The 21,770-nt window shown below is 34.6% G+C and overlaps 1 protein-coding gene across 2 annotated transcripts; it reads right to left on the bottom strand.

Annotated features, from left to right (window-relative positions):
- Positions 1 to 1,099: 1,099 nt before the first annotated feature.
- On the bottom strand, positions 1,100 to 20,274 carry LOC121984584 (extended synaptotagmin-1-like). Of its 2 annotated transcripts, XM_042537584.1 has the most exons (14): positions 19,803 to 20,274; positions 16,729 to 16,803; positions 16,550 to 16,657; positions 13,722 to 13,754; positions 13,541 to 13,630; positions 9,129 to 9,245; positions 7,126 to 7,269; positions 6,591 to 7,010; positions 6,309 to 6,446; positions 5,414 to 5,605; positions 5,031 to 5,309; positions 4,665 to 4,802; positions 3,753 to 4,058; positions 1,100 to 1,674 (listed from the first exon to the last, which is right to left on the bottom strand). In XM_042537584.1, the coding sequence occupies exons 1-14, from the start codon at positions 19,992 to 19,994 to the stop codon at positions 1,459 to 1,461; spliced, it is 2,448 nt and encodes an 815-aa protein (XP_042393518.1). In that variant the 5' UTR covers positions 19,995 to 20,274; the 3' UTR covers positions 1,100 to 1,458. The 2 variants fall into 2 exon arrangements, with proteins under 2 accessions (XP_042393518.1, XP_042393519.1); XM_042537585.1 differs by lacking the exons at positions 16,729 to 16,803; positions 19,803 to 20,274 and having other exon boundaries at positions 13,549 to 13,630; positions 16,550 to 16,654.
- Positions 20,275 to 21,770: the final 1,496 nt, after the last annotated feature.

Raw genomic sequence — 21,770 nt, forward strand, 5'->3', positions numbered from 1 at the left:
ATGAGTTCAATGCAAATTAAGTTAGATCTTGTCAATCTGATTTGTATGTCTAAATGTGCAGAGATTTAAGAGAACATATAGGTATCTGATGGCTAAGGAGCATTGGAGACGACGGAAGGCGCATGCAAGAGCCGATGAGCTCAGTGCATTCAAGGTATGAGAGCTACGAAAGAATATTATGGTGGTGTGTGAAGGATGCAAAGTATGTATTCAAGGGATGAGAAGTTTGGAGAAAGATTGTTCGAGAAGATTGGAATTGAATTGGAGTGAGTTGAATTCCGAGATGCAATCACCCATGCTACTAGAGAAGAAAAACAGTCAACTTCATAAGTTGACCATTCCAGGCGCTTAGAACGAATTCAAGTGCTCGGACTCCAGGCGTCTAGATTGGGTGGCAACATCAACAAGAGTTGTCGAAACGGATCTATCCACTTCAGCACACTTTAGGTGCTCAAAATGTCTAAAGTCATCTAGAACAGTTGAGCGGATTGTTGTCGAGTGGATTAAGTTTGACTAGTTTAGGTGCTTAGAAGTGTCATATCAGCAAACGGTCACATCAACGATGAAGTCTATAAAATGAGGACTCAGGCTCATAGTCAAAAACAACACATTTAGTTTTCTATATTCATTTCTTTACGTTTGTCTAGTGCTCAACTGTTATAAGGAGTATCTGTCTCTAACTCTTGTTCAAAGGAGATCTTAGTCGAGCTCTTCATATTTTTTAGTCTAACAATTCGAGAATTATAATCTAAGTAAATTCTAATTCGAGTATATATATAGATTTATCTCTTGTCAGTTCGTTGGCAAGAGAAATATCAATTTTTAATTACAAATGTTCTATTCATCCCTTCTGATCCAAACCGTATCTACCGCACCAACATTCTCTTGTATGGGAATTAACTAACCTAACAAAAAAATTGTTTCTTATCATTTATAAGTTTGATAACTATGGCAATGTAACTGGTAAATTTTCGTGTATGGGAATTCATTTCATTAAAATTAATTATTTCCCAATACTAAGATCGAGGTGCACCCATTAGAGCTGACACCCAACAAACTTCCATTACATATATAAACTATTGGCATTCATGGAAAAATGTTGGTTGAAAATAGAAATGATATTTAATCAAACCTTAAATTTATTCGATCTGATGGTTATGCATGACATACCTCAACATCCAAGAAGCTCAACCAACAGCTATCAAATATACACAAACGTTCCTTCAAGATCCAGCCCACTCAGATTCAGACTTCCACAATCAGCCATGGAATCAAACCCATTCCTATATTAATTTGTGATCGTGTTGTCCTGCCATCACAGCCACTATAGTTTTGCAGCAGCGTGATCCTTGCTAAATTATGTGAGTGCACCTTTTGATTTTTATTATGCCAGTTTACACCTATAATAGTCAAGTAAAACACCATTTATTTGTTCTTGGACTCTAAGTGGGACTAAAATCATGTGTTGTAGTTTGCGGGGTCAGAGAATGCTCTTGTGACCTCATGACCAAGTTCGTCGATTTTGCTGATCATCAGAGCCTTCTCACTTTCGAGCTGAATCATGTATTTCTCCTGGTCATCTTCTGCATTTTTTACCTCACTCAAAGCCTGCGATAACGCCTCTAGGTCACCCTTGTCAATTAGGCATTGTAATTGCTTCAACATGTCTCTCATCTGAATTTAAAAAATTGGAGTTCAGTACCCCAATATGGGTAAGACAAAAAAGGAAAACACAAACAAGTTGTGGTTTATGCATTGCAAATAGAAAATAAATTTTCCTTATTGGAAATACAGAAGGCAATAGGAAGATGGAATGCAGATGGAGTAAAAATCTGAATATTCAAGAAGAAAATTTCAAGTGCTCGTTTTTTCTTGGTGCTCTATGCATACAAACATAAGAATTGAATAGTGTCCAGTTAAAATCATAGATAGGTTAAGGATGCCTGGGCGTTAACATAAGATTCTTCATCAAAAACCTTTGTGAATGCCCATGTATAACTGAAGAATAATTTAGTAATCTAGTTTGAGCAGAAGCACACTCCACCTATGTTTTCACAATAGTAAATAAAGATACACAAACTCTTTCATGACAGATTCATTCGAGGGGTTACATGGCTATAAGTACTCACCTGTGAGTTTTGACCTCTTGAATTGGTTTTCACATAAAAAAGAGAAAGTCTAGTGCATGAAACTCCTACCAATATGGGGTCTCGGAAAGGATCTATTGTACGCAGCCTTACCCTACTCTACAAGAGATTGTTTCCGCGGCAGTAACTTTACCGTTGCCAAGACTCCCCTTTTTGAATTGGTTTTCACATGTCAAATATAAATTAGGAAGGATTAGAATTGAAAATGAAGTCGTTGTACATCAAAGACCAACACTTTCTAGTCTTTCTATAGTTATACCATCCACTCACAGGTGCATATCTAATCTTAATCTTAGTTAAAGGAGAATCTGACTAGTATCTGAAGTACTTATGAACATTATGTAAAGATCTGCAATGCAATATATCCACGTGAGCCCTAGAATACCAATAACAAAATAACTAGAGCGAGCCCTAGAAAAATGCTAAAATGATGAAATAGGCAGCTTGTTGGTCTTTTTTCCAGTTGAGTTGATTGTGATTCAAAATTAGATCTTAGACCAAGAACATTATAAGAGCACCTCACCCCACCCCTCAAGTTGATAGCAACATAATTATGCGGAGTAGACTGAAGCTATTGATTTCACGGATTTAATCCTCATGCTGCATAGGCGATATTTGTGGGACACAAGGTTCAATATTGTGTTGAGATTGGTACATTGGCAACATAAGCATGCTACGCATTTTTGCCAATGCTATCCATATGGAGGAATAAGAAACGAGACACATTCAGCATAGAGACGGATACAAATGATTTGGAGTTTGATACAAGCGATACACATGAAAATCCAGACTAGGGATATGATTGTAAGTTCATGTCTAACATATTAGGTTAGAGATTCTTTAAATTTCCAAATTAGAACATAAATTTAAAAAAATATTTCCAATAAACCCCAAAACTGTAACATCAAAATGAGAAAACTCTCAAATATTTTCTTAGACAAATATTCAAGGTTGAAGCTACAAAACAAAAGTAAATATAAGACTATTTCACAGAAACCACAATCTGAATCAAGCTATTATTGTAGTTTATTTATACTCTGTAAGCGTTTCAGCAAGTTCAGCCTTGAAATCTGTGGTCGGAGTCTTTTTCATGAGTGTCGAGTGAGATTGATAAATATCATTACAAGATTGTGCAATTTAGTAGCATAAATAGGAATTTGAAATGATGATGGTTCAATACACAATTTTACTGACGCAAATTATAATTATCTTTTTCAAGAGAATTGAGGGTGTGGCAACAAGAATCAAAAGATCATCGCTAACAAGATATAGAAGGTAAATTCATACAACAAATGGAGGCCAGCACAGTAAACCGATGTCAAACTATCTGTGTAGAATGCCAATAGGCACTGGATGAGGGGTGACACCTAAATCCATATTAAAATCACTGATTTATATATATATATATATATATATATATATATATATATTTCACTTGCTCATCTTGGTAGCATACCCTAGATTACTGCATGGGATGCTTTAAAGATATGCCAAAGAAAGCATGGATATTTGTTAATTGTTTCACAGATTATGCAATGAAACCCAATCATATTCTGTTAGGAAGGACAAATTACTAAAAGAGAAGAAAACAATTAAAAATTTTACCTGTGTAGATATATTGTGTGCTTTGTCAAATGAAGAAATAGGAGTATCCAAGCTGGATTTCTTCTGTACCTCAGGTCTTTTTCTTGTTATTTTCACATGGATCTCCCCATTCTTTACTCCTTGAAGAGGAATCCATTTGTCAGCTGTTTGATTTGGGAGCAAGCCTTCATATTCAACTGTACAGTACCCTATACTAGATGTCGGCAGCACAGTGTTATGGTCCTTAACATGCAGGGTTAAGGGACTGCTGGTGTCAGGAAACTCTAATGTTTGATTCCACTCCGGATTTAATGTTTTATAAATGACCTGGAAGGTGAAGGTATAAATTGCTAGATTATTCTCCAGCAATGCTCTGATGTGAGCAACAAACTAAAATAGAAACAGTGTATTTAGTATTTAAACTCAGAGGGAAAATGGGAGAATTTGTAAATCATGAAAATCATGTCAAGAAACAAACTGATCACAAGTCTGCAACCAGAAGTTATAAGCAGGACAAGTTTTGGGGCGTCAAAGTTGAAACCTAGAACAGGATAAATAAGATATCTGCAAATTGTGTAATTCAGGTAATGTCTCAAAATAAGTTGTGAAGATGCATCACCCAACAAGAAGTTCAGTAGGTTGTGTGTGTGCTGTGAAGTAAAAAGAGAAGGTGACAAAACTTAGAAGGAACAATAAGAATAGTCTTTATTTCTTCACTAGTAATATTGATCTCGACTTAGCTCTGGTGGAAAAAATCCATTTTGCCATCCAATGATTAACATACATGCTACCTTTTCAGATACTTATGTACAATCATAAAATATGCCCAACTACTGGTTAAATGAATTAAGATTTCAAAAAAGAAAAAGAAACCCACCCAGATATCCACTTGCTAATGCAACTATGAATTTAAATGTAGGACAATTTCCTAACCTTAGTTCGTTTCTTGGAAGTCCCATAATGAACCCTTACAAAAGGATCACTTGTTCCCCTTACATCAGCAGCAACTAGATCCTTAGCTTCAATAAGTACTAGTTCAATCCAGCCAGATCCCTGTTTCATTCCTGGATTCTATAAAATTACAAGTTACACACATCAGAAAAAGAAACATAAAACACTTAAACCAAACATGCACATAACTTTTAACAAAATATTGCATGACCTAAATGAGGATGAGCACAACATTCAATCCATTAAACTACAAATATATTCTTAATTTGAAATATTAGATTGGAAAATGGGAACAAAGTATAACTTGTTTTCTAATGAAGGTATTGAGAAAGAATATTAACCACATACCTTTGAAATTTCATCATCATCATTCTTCACTACTTCTATTAGGAGTTTCACTTCACCAGAATTAACTCTCTCTAGAGGGATCCAGTCATCCCTGCTGGAACCTTCAGAAATTCCTTCCATGTTCACTCTTGCACTTCCTATATTCTCATCTCCAAAGATATTTGTGTTGTAACATCTGATCTCGAGATACTCACTGCTACTTCCTATTTCATCAAAATTAAACTCATGGTTCCACACTGGACTTGCATTGTTAGGAATGGTTTTTGTTCGGTAAGAAGCCTATAAACATTTGCAGGTTAGAAGAATTAAGTAAGCATTGTTCTGATACATATTCAGTATTCAAGAGGAGCTTATTATGAAGACAGTATAATTTTGCAGCCAACCTTTCCATATTGAAGCTTAACATAGGGATCACATTTTCCAGATTTTTCTTTAGTGGCCAGATTCCTTCCTTCAAGTACAGTAACTTTAAGCTTCCTTTCTGTTCTTGTCTGAAGGTAATGAGGGACAGATTTACTCAAGATAGTAGAACCATCTGAAAATTGCCATTCTCTAAGAACAAGCCTGACTGTTAACTGAAATAAATGAAACCACGTCAGAAATTTTGCTGCAAGAGAAGTTACATAAATTCAACCATGAATAGTTGACAATTCAATAATTTTATGTAGAATTAACTGGGAACAAGAATAACCGAGTTAACTGAAAGCAGAAAAAATTATAAAGCTATCTTCTTGGCTCGAGTGTTAGTGTATATTAGACATAGTTTAGTTGCACAGCAATAATGAAATAATTCCATTATTACAGAAACTGAGAGATTAAAACCTATATAGATGAACAAGCAAAATGAAGGTCATTTACGACTAGTGAGAAAAAGACACCTTAAAAAATCTAATAGATTAAACAAAGATTTAATAACTGTCAATTGATCAGTGTTGTCGCCAACAAAGATTAATGATGGGAACCATCCAATAGCGAAAGCCAAAGGCTAGATAATCTACTCAGCCAGGTGCTTGGAAGAAAAATAAATCCATTGAAAACTACTACTAGAAAATATTAGTAACTATCAAGGAATTGCCTCCTTACAAGCAAGCACCTCATTGCATTGATAGGGCAAGTAATAACAAGATAACAGAAATGTTCACAAGCCTAACATAGAAAACAACTACTGATTGATACAGAAATAGATTCATGGCAATGATTTTCAAATAAGTACTAAAAATGATTATGCAACGAGAATCACAAATAACATTTATTAATGTCTTAGAAAAGAATATTTACCTCCGCTTGGCTAAATGGTCCTTCAAATGGAATAGTCATTTCTACTTCGGTCCCACAATTTTCAGCTTGTTTTGCCACCATTCCAGATCCCTGTCCTATTGCCCAGAACATTGTAGAATCATCTGCAACATACTTCATCTGATCCCAGTTGTGAGAATTTGTTAATGTGTTAGATCACATGTCAATAACTAACAAAATTAGGAATCTTATATTGATTTGTTAACGAGTAAGATTGCATGTCAAGAACTAATAAAATTGGGAATCTTATATTGACACCAGTACCTTTATCTCACAGCTGGTCCAGTAGTTCGAATTCATGCTGCTTCCATTTGATTCATAAAGGTAAAATTTCAAAATTCCAGTTTCTCCATGTAGCATCATATTGAAGGTAGTATCCCATCTGGGATTTAAACCATCACAAACAATTGTTCTTCTTGTTAAATTACCAATTTCCACTTTGATGAATGTCTGCAAAGCCTTGTTCCCAAGATTTCCTGGCAATTGAATGCTCCCACTAGAGCTTTGGCAAGTTTCTGAATTGTTGACTGTTAAGTTAATCTTGTCTAAATTACTGGCTGAAACTACAGAAACAGAGAGTACACCTCCAACAGCTTTCTTATGTAGATCCACAATTGGCAAAGAATAGCAATGGCAGCGAGGCTCAACTAACAATTTAGTTATTGATTCTGTGAAAAGCTTTACCTAAAAATAGTATAAAACAAGATGTAGCAAGAAGATTAACTTGTATAGGAAATTAAAGATCAGAAAATGAAATAGTGTTGGCAACACTAGAATTGCAATTGGATGAGGAACACACCAACCAACTGCGAACACCAGGTAGCTCTGTCTCAGGAAGTGTCTGACAGCCACCACTTCCAAATGCAACACTTACTCTAATGTCAGGAGTTGATTCAAACGAATAGAGGACAGCTTGACCATCAAGAATTGGTCTTAAGAGTAACTGCACCATAAAAAAAAAATGGTCCTTGACTCCTTGGTTTAAGGATGATGATATGATAGTGTTTAAAATAGAGCTTGGAAACCGTTAGCAGTTGAGAATGGCATATATTAATACAATAACAGCTAATAAGTTAGTTCTCACTTAAATGAGATAAAAATGTATTCTCAAGATCATTCTAATTTCTGCATATATAAAACTTCTAACCATTAGCGTATAATGTTAGTACTCCGAACGGTTAAAGGAGCAATCATTGGTACCTTGTGTGGTGATGACCACGGTTTTGATGTTTGGGCAAATGGGTGTAAGTTAGGCTTGCCTTGTGGTTTAATATGTGTCTAAGTGTGCAGAGAATTGGGAGAATACACAAGACCACCTGATGACTTAGGGTTTGATGTAATATGGTGAAGGGTGGTATAGGACATCCGAGGGACTGGAAAGACAAAAAAGTATCAGAAACAACTCTTCTTAGAGCAAAAGACGTAAGCGTGTAGAAGGATGATACAAGAAGGAAGCCGACGGACTCAATGCATCCAAGGGACGAGAGTCTTGGAGGAAGAGTACGCCGGTGGAGCAAGAAGCACGGGAAGTTGTTTGTGAGATGAGTTGAGTGAACTTGTATTTGGGACCAAGGGTAGAACTCATCTTAAGCGGGCTTGGTCATAATCAACTTGAGTTTGAGTTCCAAGAATGAATCCGATTAACATATGTAGTCAATAATATTTTTCTTTGAACAGGTTACAAGCTAATCTATTTGGGAGCTACAAGCGATTGGAACAAGATCCAGTCGACCAAAGTACACGTGGATCACATTCGAATGAGACAATCAAACATCTGTATTAAATGAGGATCATATTGACCGGAGTGGATCTAGTCGACCAAAAAGTTGCCACATCAGCAAATGTGGATAGAAGGAGACCTGTTCATGGATGAGGTCAATGGGATCGAAAGTGCTTTTGGTCAACCTAAACAGTCGACAAACTCGACTATTGAAGGTAGGGACTATAAAGGAGGCTCGAAGATTACACATACACACTTAAATATAATTAGTTAATTACATTGCTCTCCTTTTAAGCCTCCATTGCCTTATTCTTTATATGTATTCTTGCTAAGTGTATTAAGAGGTTTCTTCACCTTTAGCCCTTTAATGAATAGGAGAAAAATAGTGACTCTGTGTGCATAGGTCTTTAACGTAGCAACATGAGTCTCTTGGCACGCTTGATTCTATGTTTTCATTAGTTCACATTATATACTAATGTGTGTGTCCTTGCTAATTACATAGCAAGAGAAAATTAGACGGTTTATTTGCAAGTTTGCAATTCACGCCCTCCCCCTCTAGCAATCCCATCTTCCACATTGCACTATCAATTGATCCTATATGTTGGAATGATAGAGGCTGACAATTTCTCTGGAATATGCAAGAAGTGACACAAAACTATATTCTATGAGGTAACTATCTCAGCATATATAGAACTCATAAACAATTGGCAGCACGGTTATATCTGTTAAGAATTGATGATAGATAACTAGTTTGGTTGTGATACATTATATGACAGTATAAGCTTATTCCAACTGATATTTGATATACCGGAATGTCTTCATATCTGCCACTAGAACCTTCTGAAATAAGAATTAATAGAAAGCTAGATCAAATGGATACACCAAGTTCAAATGGGCATCAAACCAAAGCAGTAATACGAAAACTGAAACCATTCATTCTATTCCTTTGGTATCTCAACTCCATTGGTCCATTCAAAGCCACAAATTGTGTTTAATGAACATATCACTTCATAAAAAATATCTAGCAAAAGCAAAGTACTATAAAGACAACCAAAACTAGGAAAGGGGAAGTACTTCCGTACATCTCCTTTGATATGAATGCTATTGATGATAATGCGGGCTGTTCCAAGTGCCAACTTAGCATGCAATAATATGCTCGTGCCAACAGAATCCCAATCAAATCCCAATCGCATAACTTGCTGTAAGTGAAGAAAATTGTGAATGTTCAGGCTGGTATTCAAATGTATTCTATCATTTAATGTAAACAGGCAAAGTATCCAAGGGAGCGAGTATAATAAGCAAATAAAAAAAATGTACAAGGTCTATTATTTGAAAAATATGTAGGACTAATGACACCGGAAAATAGCATATCACATCTAATAGGTTCAATTTCCAGAATAACTCATCCAAAATATTTAAGAAAATAGTGTTATATTCATATCAAGTTTAAGCATAGAACCAGGATTAAATTCTGCAGACTTGGCAAAGAAATTTAATAATACAAGATACCTGTTAATCATTGGATCTAATATGCTCAATTACCAGAAAAACTCATCCAAAATATTTAAGAAAATACAGCTATATTGGTATAAAATTGGGACTTAATCCAGCACACTTGATAAACAAACTTAATAATACAAGATACACCTGTTCATCCTTGGACTTCTAAATTTTCATAACATGGACAAGTTTTACTATAATGTTTATAAGGATGTTGATTTGAGTTTATTACTATAAGTAATTTGACATATTTTAGAACAAAATTCTATGTTTTTCATTTTATGGTCCTATTGGTTTACATAGGAGAGTTGCGTTAGGTTGTCAGCCAGCGTTAAACTATGATAAATGTTCAATGAATGAATCCATTAAGCTATTGTGCTAATGCTAGGTTGTTCCTCAGAAGGAACGCGTTGCAGGATCTGACTGTAACGTCTCGGCAAGGACGGTACATTTCCAGAACTCGGGTGTAATGCTAAATATGCAAGAGTTCGCATTGCAGGATCCAATTATAACATCTAGGCAAGGATCGCTATATTTCCATGAGAACTTTAGTGTAGTGTTAAATAGGCAAGAGTTCTCCCACCATAGGTCGAATAAGAACAAATATTATAGAAAAATTAATAGTCTAAAATTTGGAACATGGAACATAGGATAAATCAATAGAAGTAGTAGATACGATAATTAGGAGAAGAATTAGTATTTTGTGTGTACAAGAGACAATGGGTAGACGAGAAAGCAAAGATAATAGAGAACTTGGGTTTTAAGTTATGGTACACAAAAAAGAGTAAAACAAGAAATAGAGTGAGTAGTGTTGTAGATAGTTCATTAAGTAAATAGAAAAGGAGATAGAATTATAGCCTTTAAGGTAATAGTGGCGAAAGAAACTATAAACGTAATTAGCATATATGCACCGTAAGTAAGATTAGATGAAGCTACCAAAATCAAGATTTTGGGAAGACCTAGATGAAGTATTACAAAGCATTCCATCAAATGAAATGATTTTAATAGAAGGTGATCTAAATAGGCATGTCGAAATGAAAAATGAGGAATATGAGAGGTACATTGAGTTATGAGTTTGGAACGAGAAATGAAGAAGGGAAAATTATATTGGATTTTGAGATAGCATATAACATTATATTAGCTAATATATTTTTTAAGAGAAGAGAAGAACACTTGGTCACGTTCAAAAGTGAAAATAATAAATCGCAAATTGACTTATTTATGGTTAGGAAGAGGATATAAAGTTTATAAAGATTGCAAGGTCATCCCTGAGAAAGCTTAACTACCCAACATATATTAGTAGTGTTGAATATACGCCCTAAGTATAGTATCAAGAGAAAGAAAATATATACGACTCCTAAAATTAAATGATGAAAGTTAAAAGATGGGAAGCAAAATATATTTAAGGAGAAGGTAGGAGTACAAGCATTAGGTGAAATATACAATAACTCTAATACGACATGGAATAAGATGGTATCAAAGTTAAAAATATTAACTAAGAGTGTACTCGGTGAATCAAAGAGACATGCACTACTAAGTAAGGAATCTTGATGGTGGAATGAGAAAGTACAAGAGAAAATGAAGAAAAAACGAACTTATAAAGAATTATATATTTGTAAGAATGAGAAAACTTAAAAAAATATATAATAGTCAAGAAAGAAGCTAAGAAAGTAATGAATAAAACAAATAATACAACTTTTGAATGATTATATCAAAAATTGAATATAAAAGAAGGGGAAAGAGACATTTATAGAATAGCTAAATAAGAGAAAGGAAGGCAAAATATTTTATCCAAATAAAATGTATTAAAGATGAATACAGTACTAGTAAACAATGGAGAAATAAAAGAGAAAGTATTTTCAATCAACTTTTCAATGAAGGTTTAGATGACCAACTTAACTTAGGTAATTTAAGTAGATTAAATGAGTATAAAAATTTAAATTTTTATCGTAAATTCAAACTTCAGAAGTAGAACAAACTTTAAATGGAATGCACAATGAAAAAGTCGTTGGACCAGATGATATTATGATAGAGATATGAAAGTGCCTAGAAAAACAAAGTATTGAATAGCTTACAAAATTATTTAACATGATATTGAAAATGAAAAAGAAAAAAAAAAATCTAATCAATGGAGGGTAAATACTCTAGTTCCTTTATATAAAAACAAGAGAGACATACAAAATTGTGCAAATTATAGAGGTATTAAATTAATAAGTCATACCATGAAACTTTGGGAAAAAGTAATAGAAAAAATATTAAGGAAAGAGATCACGATAATTGAAAATTAATTTGGGTTTATTTCTGGAAGGTCACAATAGAAGCTATACATCTTCTTAGACAACTAATTGAAAAATATCGAGAGCAAAAATAAGATCTACATATGGTATTCATTGACTTAAAAAAAACTTACGATAAAATCGCAAGAGAAATTATATAGAGAATTCTATAAAAGAGAGGTGTTAGCGTAACATATGTTGAACTAATTAAGAATATATATGAGGATGAAACGACTAGAGTAAAGACTTGAAGCGGAGTAACTGAAGTATTTCCAATAAAGATAGGGTTATATCAAGGATTAGCTCTAAATCCCTATCTTTTTACACTAATTATGAACGAACTCACTGCACACATTAAAGACACAGTATCTTGGTACATGTTATTTACAGATGATATTATTTTGATAGGTAAAACACATGAAGGAGTAAATGCTAAACTAAAATCTTAGCGGAAAACACTAGAAGAAAAAGATTTCAGGCTTAATAGAATAAAGACAAAATATATGAAATTTAATTTTAGTAATATTAGACGTAATGAGACAATTGTTAAGATAGGAGATAATGAATTGTTTAGAACTGAGAGCTTTAAATATTTAGAATTATTTTTTTAAAACGATGGAGGGATTGAGAGAGATGTCTTACATAGAATACAAGCAGAATAGTTGAAATGAAAGAGAGTGTCGAGTGTTTTATGTGATCGTAAAGTACCTCTAAAACTTAAAAGAAAATTTTACAAAATCGCATTTAGACCTGCTATGTTATATGGAATTAAATGTTGGGCTATAACTAGAGCACATGAGCAGAAGATGAGAGTTGTAGAAATGAGAATGCATGGATATATGAGGATGGACAAAATATAAAATGAGAACATTAAAGAGAAAGTCGGAGTTGTATCTATTGAGGGAAAACTCCAAGAGACAAGTTTAAGATGGTACGAGCATGTACTTAGATAACCCATAAATGTTCCAGTTAGGCGAGGTAAAACTATGATAAACACGCACATCAAATGAGGAAGAGGAAGACAAAAAAAGACTTGATTGGCAACAATAAAATAAAATAAAATTTATTTAAATATAGATGATGATATAGTAGGGGATAGAGTCCAATGACGTAAAAGGATCCATATAGCCGACCTCTGGAATAATGTTTGGTTGTTGTTGTATTGGTTTAAATAATGGAACTTTCTGGCATTGTAAGATAAAGGTATCATTTCTTTCTTGTGATAATACCTTATAGACTATATCAAAAGGGTAAATGTTTATTCTGTTTTGAATGTTTCTTATCATTGCCATGGATAAATGTTTATTCTGTTTTAAATGTTTTCTCATCATTGCCATTAAGCTTAGATCGAACTATTACACAGTCAAATCAAACCAAACCTAACTGTAAACATGTCGTAATTAGAACCATGTTCATTTCCTCAACTTGTCCAGAAGAAGGTGGTACCAAGACTAACTCATTGCTGTTGATAAAAAGATTGGGGGCCCTATGACAAGACCACAAATAGAAACTTTTTTAAAAAGATCAGAGGAAAGTCTACCGATCTAACCCACATTAGTTACTTATTCACTGGATCAATAACAAAAAGTAGTTGCTATTTGCAGTCTTATACCTGTTTACCAATTTACAAGTTAAACATGATTAAAATTATTACTGAATCCTGATTATAACAATTAAGAAAATCCTCTGTATACTTGAGCAGAATCCAAGTCTCAAACCTGATCACCTGAAGTAATCCATTGCATGCCATTTCGTCCAAAATTAGGTGGACAAGAACCTAGTGAGAACTGCTGAAGTTCTATTTTTTCCTGCAGCAGGTAGTATCCTCGAATCAATGGCTGAGTTCTTACTCTTCTGCAGCATAGCGTTAATGTGTAAACATGACAAGGATGCACTTACAATCAACTTTAGTTTCCGGTCCTTTAGCATCCTCTGAAAAATTTAAAGAAAATTTCAGTTAGCTAATGGACAGTTCAAAAATAGTCTTGCAGAAAATCACACTTCGCCAACTTTCTTATTACTCCTGGTCCATCTTTTTAGCATTTGCAGATAGCATGGCAAAGAAGTGTCTGTCTTCATATGCCGGTCATAGTTTATGATTCTTGGTGTAAACAAAAAATTAAAAAGGAAGTGGGTAAAAAAGCATTCATGATAGGTATGTGTATATGCAAGAAGGCTAAGACACCCACATCATGTACGCTTGGGTTCAGTAGAATCCTCTAGTTTATAGGATTACAAAATCCAAATTGCCAGCTTTCCCTTTAGTTTTTTTTTTAACTCTGGAATATGAGGGAAAAGTTACTCAACTTATCTACATTTCTTAAAAATTTGTACCTATATCAAAAACTCAAAGCTGCTTGCTTCAGATGATTATTGGTACTCCAGTTTTATTTTGCTTATTTGGGGATTTCATTCATGGGAATCATGAGCACGTGAGAATTTTCCCCTAGAAAGTTATCAGGACAATGGTAATCCCTGAGATTGAATAAGTTGATTGTAGAACATAATGAACAAAATATGTTCGTATACTGAACTATAAAATGCCCCTTCCATCTTGTGCACCCACTTATAGAAAAAACCTCTGTTGTTGAATAAAAAGAAAAGACTGTTAATTGGGTTTAAAAGGATTTCATAGAAGCAGAACCAAAAATGTTACTTTTAAACAATTTGGCATTTTTAGATTATGATAACTAAAATCACATATATTTTCAGGCCTCTAATGAAGGAAATTTTGTCTACTACATCTCAAGTTCTCAGCTACACAAAATACAACTATGTTAAGGTAGCCTTAATATCCAAAAACTATGAAATTTTCTTTAGAGATATTAGATTAATGGGATTGATCTAGCGAGATTAGTCTCATATCAATCACATCAATAGTTCATTTAGAATTTTTTTAACGAATCTATATAAATCTTTTGTGATTGTTATCTCGAAACAATATAATCATTTTCTTATCCCAAATTTTACAATTATTGGAGACTTTTAAAGTTGAGATTTTACCAATGGAGAATTTTCATTATGTCAACCTCCTCCTCATCTCTCAATCCTCTATCCCTCTGTCTCGTTTTATAGCTACTAGACAACCCATCAGTGCTCCATCCTTGCACAACTTTGTCTGCTGGTACTGCACAACCTCTTCGAGCTCCCATCTTTCACTCGGGCACCACCTCCAACCCCTTCACCCTTCTCCTTTGCACACTACCTCTTAATCTATTTGCCACACGCTCCATCAATTTGAGAGATCTTTTAATATGTGATCTCCTCCGTATGGCCTTCATCCTGCAATTTGTGATTTACTAGCCCCCTATGATTGCACTCACCACCTCAACCACGTAGGGAAACAACAAGCAAAGAAGAGGGAGAGAGGCACCATCAATCATGAACTCCTTAGGCCTTTGACCTAATCCCCTCTCCACCAGAACCTGCTTCATCAGTGACACCACAACAAACACCTCTCAACCTGCTCCATCAGTGATACCACAGAAAACAACTCTCTTTGACATTGTCTTCATCGACCACAGCATTTGCTACCACTTTCAGCTTGTACAAGCAATAAAGGAGCCACTCTCCACAAGACCGTGAGCTGGACCTCCACCAGTCTTGTCATCATGTTTCTAGATTCAGTAGTGCCTTCTCTGCCTACTCGTGATGCTGGGCTTTAGTATTAAATCTGCCCTTCTCGATGCAACACCACCCTTTCCCTCAAACATTAACCTTGCTTTTCCTTCTACGAGAATCAAAACATGCTCATCTTCTCTTAAGGAGATCTAGTGAATGATCGCAAACAAGAGGCAATGAGAAGGTAGCAGCCATCAATCAAGGAGACGGGATCTAAAAATGACTCTCCCTTTGAAGATCACTATCCTGGCCCACCTCAAGGAGTTCCAAGAGGTACAACCACCGCCACTACCAAATTTTGCCAGCAATCTGACAAAAATGACAAAATAGGTGAAGGGGAGCACCGCTACTACCGGCCTCTATTTTCAACCTGCCTACCTACCTCCCTTCCACTCATTGGCAAGAGCGTCGAGAGTACTAGAAAACGGGCAAAGCCTAATTTATCTTTTCAAAGTTGCAATGAATTGAGATGCTCATAAAGCTGTTGCAAATTAAGAGAAATTAGGTTTACAACATCTTTCTAAGAAAGGAGGGAAGTAATTTTGCTATCATTTACCCCAAGAGAGGGAGAAGATGTCAAGAGATACACGGACATGTTGGGTGATGTAGACAGTAACTAATACTCTAACGCCATCTTAAATCATGCCCACAAGATGAATAAAAGATGAAAAGTTGATGATAAAATTTTAAGCATAGTTCATAGTTCATCTTGAGATAAAGAGGAAGAGGAGGCACAGATAAAATCACTGTGAACTGTACAGAGATAGATGGTTGCCAAAGGGGAAGAAATAGAATTATGACTTATAATAGAGGGAGGGAGAGGCTGCATCATAGTTTCAAACTTGTGGTCTCAATCCTAATGAATACAGGATCTGCTCTAAGTACCAAATGAGAGAGAAAAATATTAGAAGTGTTATGATTCACTTAAGGAGATTACAACTCATATATAAAGCATTTAGGCCTAACTAAGTATTTGAATATATAGGTACAAAGCTAAGTCAAATAATTGAAACTGAGATTCTCCCACAAGGTATTAGCAGGTTGTTAGACTCCTTACATTTCCAAACTTGCTTTATATACAGTAGCAATTCAATGAATCTACTTACCTCTACCATTAAGAAAAACCTTTTTGAAAGTCTTGGTTCCATATAGTTAGGCCAAACTTCTACCAAAAGCTTGTTCAGCCACTCACAAGGTTCTAATGGTGTGGTAGGCTGCATAATGTTTACAAATAAATCACTTGTCGATCCTAGGATAATTGCAAATCATATAGACAAAAGCATACTGATGTATTTAAGACTAGCTGCTTCCATCTTTTATTCATGTCTTCCTCAAGCTGCCTGCGTTGGAACTCACCATACTGCAAGGAAAATAAAGGTGAATAAAGAAATAATCCCTATGTTCAAACAAATTTATTGCACAGAAAAGAAAAACATAACTTTAACTTTGACCAAGAAATCAAATGAACAAAATAGTTATAACTTTGACCAAGAAATCAAATGAACAATATAGTTATCTCAGCTGAGAAATAACCTTGGTTTAAATGCTAATAGTAATATATTGCAAAATGCCTATTTCTCTACCCAGCTTCTCATGCTTTGGCATTCCTTGGTTATCTGCACTCTCACTCCAAATAATACCCAATTTTCTAGATGAAATATACTGGTAGGAAAGCTAAAGTCATTGCCAGCATGTTAAAAGATATGGGTACATGTGGCCATGGCCTTTAAGAAAATGTATCAAAACTCCATGGTCAGTTGGTCACTATAATGTTCCCTAATAATTAAAGAATTTCAGTTGGTAGCACCCTAAGGTAACTAATTGCCACATTTCTAACATGCAGGAAGAAGGAACTCCAGCAGCAATGGTAAAAACTACCTATAGATACTAAAGTTCCATCTTTCATTGGGGGGGGGGGGCGACACTCTAACCTTGCAAAAACTCCATTCCTCAGGAAAACAAGTTCAAAGGTAAATGTATGGTTTGGGCATTGGATTATTTATCTAGAAAGAAAACTCAAAAGGAGAACTTAATGATAGAATATTTCTATCAACTATGCAAAAATTCAAGAACTTAGTGACGGAATACTTGTTTTGACTAAAATCTTCAAAGATACATTTCTTACCTAATGTCAGCCAATTGTAGTTGGAGATGCATATGCATGATGGGGAGCATCAGACATCGAATCGCGGCTATAACATAGATAATTTTCTATTTGAACTTTTTAATAACTATGGTCCATCAAAATTCCAAATCATCGGAGGGCTTAGACTCTAGTTCAAATCTTGTATGTCACAAGAGGATAAACCATATAGATATTGACTTCATCAGAAAAAAGGACCAATCCAATAAGATTATCACTGTTAGTTTTAACAATCATTTGGTAAATTTATTCACCAAATAGTTAAGAGTGGTTGAGCATATTTGTGACAAATTAGACTTCTATAATATATTTGAATCAACATAAGGGAGAGGTGTTAGGGAGTCATGTGTGAATTGTAAGCAGTCAAAGATTGCTTGCGATATTTCTTTTAGTCAGCAATACATATTTAAAGGTAGAGAGGGCTACCAAGGGTTCCCATTAGAAATAATTCCCTTAAGCAGTAAAAAAAAAAAAAAAAAAGAACTAGCACACAGTCAGTAAAGCACTATAAATTTAAAGGAAATGAAAATAGAGTTAGAAACATGTTATCTAGTTGAAGCACTAGCATAGCGACACTCTTTAGAGAAAATATTGGCTTGCACTGCGCAAAGCATACACCAATTTTGTCCTAAGATGCGACAACCAACTCAAAATACGGGATAAAAGTAAACTTGAATCAATCATAGGAGCCACAAGAAAGCCAATTCCAATAAAAAAAACAACGTTTCTAAATGAGAATAATTTTTTAAAAAAATATAAAATCTCTCTTGTCAGACACATGAAGTGGCTTGACTATTTGAACCGCAACCCACCTAGTGCACATGTGTGTCAAAGTCAACCCATATAGTAGCAAAAGATGATAAAGAAGTCAACTCATATTAAAAAATAATAATAATAATAAACCCAATTAGCCGAAGAGGTTCATGAACGGGGTGCTTAAAAAACCTTTCAAGTGTCTTCTTTTCAATGGGGAACAAAAAAGGAACGTGTCCATTAAGTTCAGGTCCTCTATCAATCAATACCAACAGCATCATTTCCAAGCTTTCAACCAGAGATATATTCTATTGCTAACCAGGCTAATAATTTGATATAGTCAAAAACCATCCACATCCAGTCACCATCCTGACAAACAGTCTGAAGATGATCCTGAAAATAGTCCTAGTTATATGATCTGCTTGCTATATCTGTCGCCCACAGCAAACGTGTCGAAGCCATTTGTATCAATGACGGACTCCGTTGCTTTGGCCGGAGCTAAACCATCAAAGTATAGAAAGTTAGGGATATAAATGAACCAAGTGTTCATGAACAAACTTGATGTTCGACTTGATAAGAGCTTGTTTATGTTCGTTCAATATACATAAGATTAATTAAACAAACAAGCTTGAACAGCTCGTTAAACTAAACAAACAAGCTTAAACATATATGTGTTCAACTCGTTAACATTCGTGAACAACGTTCATGAACAATGTTCACGAACCATATTCATTAATAAAACACTTTTCAATATATTAAATAAATAATAAAATAAAATAAAATAAAAAAATAAGTTTAAATTATTAAGCTCAATAACCAATCAAACAACTAAAAGTTTCAAGCAATCAAACAAGCCTGAATTGAGAGCTCAATAACATCTAAACGAACCAAGCTCAAGCCAAGCTCGAACCAAGCTCAAGCCAAGCTTGAATTGAGAGCTCGATAACATCTAAATGAACCAAGCTCAAGCTCATAAAAAATAAATCAAGTCAAGCTTGAACAATCATTCCAAAAGCTTAGTTCATTTTAAGCTCGGCTCGGTTCAGTTAACTTATCAAGCAAGCTTGAACACCCTAAAGCTCGACTCGTTTATAGCCCTATAGAAAGTGAAGGGACTGAGTGAAAATTCATTTAGGAAAGACAATAACAAAATATATATATAACAGTGACGGACTAGTTCGACTGTTTGGGATCTGTTACATATATCTTATCTCGCAAAACTCTCTCTCAAATAATCATATAAACAGCACCCGAGATCTCAAACAAAAAAAAAAAAGAAAAAAAAATCCTTATGCGAACCATCAAAAAGGGAGCTACCTTTCCGGAAGAACTCTAGTAACATTAAAAAAAAACAGAAAAAAAAAAACAATTCAACAAAAGGTTAATTCGAACCACTGAGGATCTACCTTTCCGCAGGAGGAAAAAAAACGGCACACGGATCACAGACAGCAGCGACCACTCACCTGGATAGTAACCCAGACGGCGGCGGCAAGCGGCACCCAGTTGGAGAAGGGCACCAACCACCTCTCCACGGCCCAGGCGAAGAGAAATAGCAGAATCAGAAATGGCAGAAGGGGCTTGTCCTGTATCAGCTGGTTTGGCAGCTCGACGGACGCCTCCTTCGCCTGAAACCGCTTCCATATCCTCCTTGCCATTTACTCAAACAACCTCAACTTTCTCCTTCCCTCCCTCCCTCTGCCGCAAGCACCGATTCAATCATTGTAAAACACTATTCTCGTTTCCCGGCTCCGCCGAGAAATGGAGTTCCAAATCGCCGAGAAATGGCTGAAACAGATCTGAGGAGGAGGCCCGAGGAGATGGGGAGAAGAGGAGAAGACTAGAAGCGGAAGAAGTCGGAGACCGACGATGGTCGTAAGACTTCGAATCCGTCACCATCGCCTCCTCCGCTGATAGGAAACGAATGAGAACCAAAAAAGTATGATTCTAAACAAATAAAATAAAATAAAATACTTGTTATTATTTTTAAAATCCGGAAAATGCTCATCTCGCAGATTACGTACCGATGAAGAATGTCGCTTCCTTTATTCCTCTATTTTAAATCTCCCAAAAATATTTTTTAAAGCTGACAATTTAAAAAATAATAATCATAAAACAGCTTTTTCTCGCATCATACGAATATTGACTTTATTCTTCTATTGACAAGACTGTGTTTGACAGAGGTAATCTATTTTATAATGTAATTCAGATTATATTATAAGGTTGGTTAATTTGTTTGGTTTCATTTTTAACTTGTAATATATATAATCTAGATTACAAAATGTAATGAAATTTTGTATCTAGATTACAAAACAAACACATTGTAATCCGATTACATTACAAGGTCATCGTTTAACAAAAATTTAAATGTCAAATATACTCATAATCTATCGCCGCCCATCGTCGTCCACTGCCGTCCACCGTCACCGCCCGCCCACCGCCGGCGGCGGCCGACGACCGGCCGGCGGCGACCGCAAACTCCGACAGAGATGTAGCGCCCACCGGTAGAAGTCGTAGGATATTTTTATCATTTTATAATAATACGAATTACATTACTTATAAAAAATAATAGACATCAAACAAAAGAATGTAATCACCCTTGTAATCAAAGATTACATATATTACATTACCAAACATAGTAATGTAATCAGGATTACATTACATTACAAATTTAATTACATTACAAATTCAATTATATTACACTCAACTAAACATAGCACAGTATATTCTCATATTGGCTTCGAATAGTTTATGTTCTGCCAGAAATAATGTTGATCAATAATTATACAGTAGTCAGTCTATAGATTATTTTTTAAAAATGGAATGATAAATCCGCTCCGAATAGATAATTATAAGTAATTCCTAATTTATTGGATGATAGATGGAAACTTTTATAGAATATCATCTTAAATAATAATAACTGAATTAATAAAAAAAATTATTTAATTATTTAAATATATAAAAATAAATACTCCGTACTCCCTCTTAAAAAAAATATTCTTTATTTATTTATTCATTTTCTACCATATGACAATTATATTAAAATAAACAGGTTGGGCACGTGAAACATTTATGGACTAAATAAATTTATTATAATAATGGATAATAGGAAATAAAGTAATTTATTTGGCAGACAAATTAAAAGGGAGGGACCAACAAAAAAAAAGTAAAGGGGATATATTCTAATAAGATAGGATCAATCATATAAGCAAAATTTTGGATATATTCGACCAAAAAAAAAAAAAAAAGGGTTAAGGTTGTGTTATATTATTTCTTTTTAATCTTTATTATTTTAGTGATTTATACACGAAACAAGTAATGGAATGATTCAACTAAAATAAAAAGTGATGTGACGATAAAGGGAAGTATATTTAGTACGAGTTCAACTATTAGGAAAGAGGTCAAATTTAAGATAGTCAATTTTTAGATGTCAA

Source organism: Zingiber officinale, chromosome 5B, assembly GCF_018446385.1.
Source record: "Zingiber officinale cultivar Zhangliang chromosome 5B, Zo_v1.1, whole genome shotgun sequence".
Classification (NCBI taxonomy): domain Eukaryota; kingdom Viridiplantae; phylum Streptophyta; class Magnoliopsida; order Zingiberales; family Zingiberaceae; genus Zingiber; species Zingiber officinale.

What these genes read in the sequence shown, in the direction of transcription:
- LOC121984584 (XM_042537584.1), bottom strand. Translation starts at nt 19,994, where the DNA reads ATGGCAAGGAGGATATGGAAGCGGTTTCAGGCGAAGGAGGCGTCCGTC. An exon ending in GGATTACTTCAGGTGATCAG is followed by an intron (nt 9,246 to 13,540) that starts GTTTGAGACTTG and finishes CTTCACTTACAG; the next exon opens with CAAGTTATGCGATTGGGATT. An exon ending in GACCATTTAGCCAAGCGGAG is followed by an intron (nt 5,606 to 6,308) that starts GTAAATATTCTT and finishes CATTTATTTCAG; the next exon opens with TTAACAGTCAGGCTTGTTCT.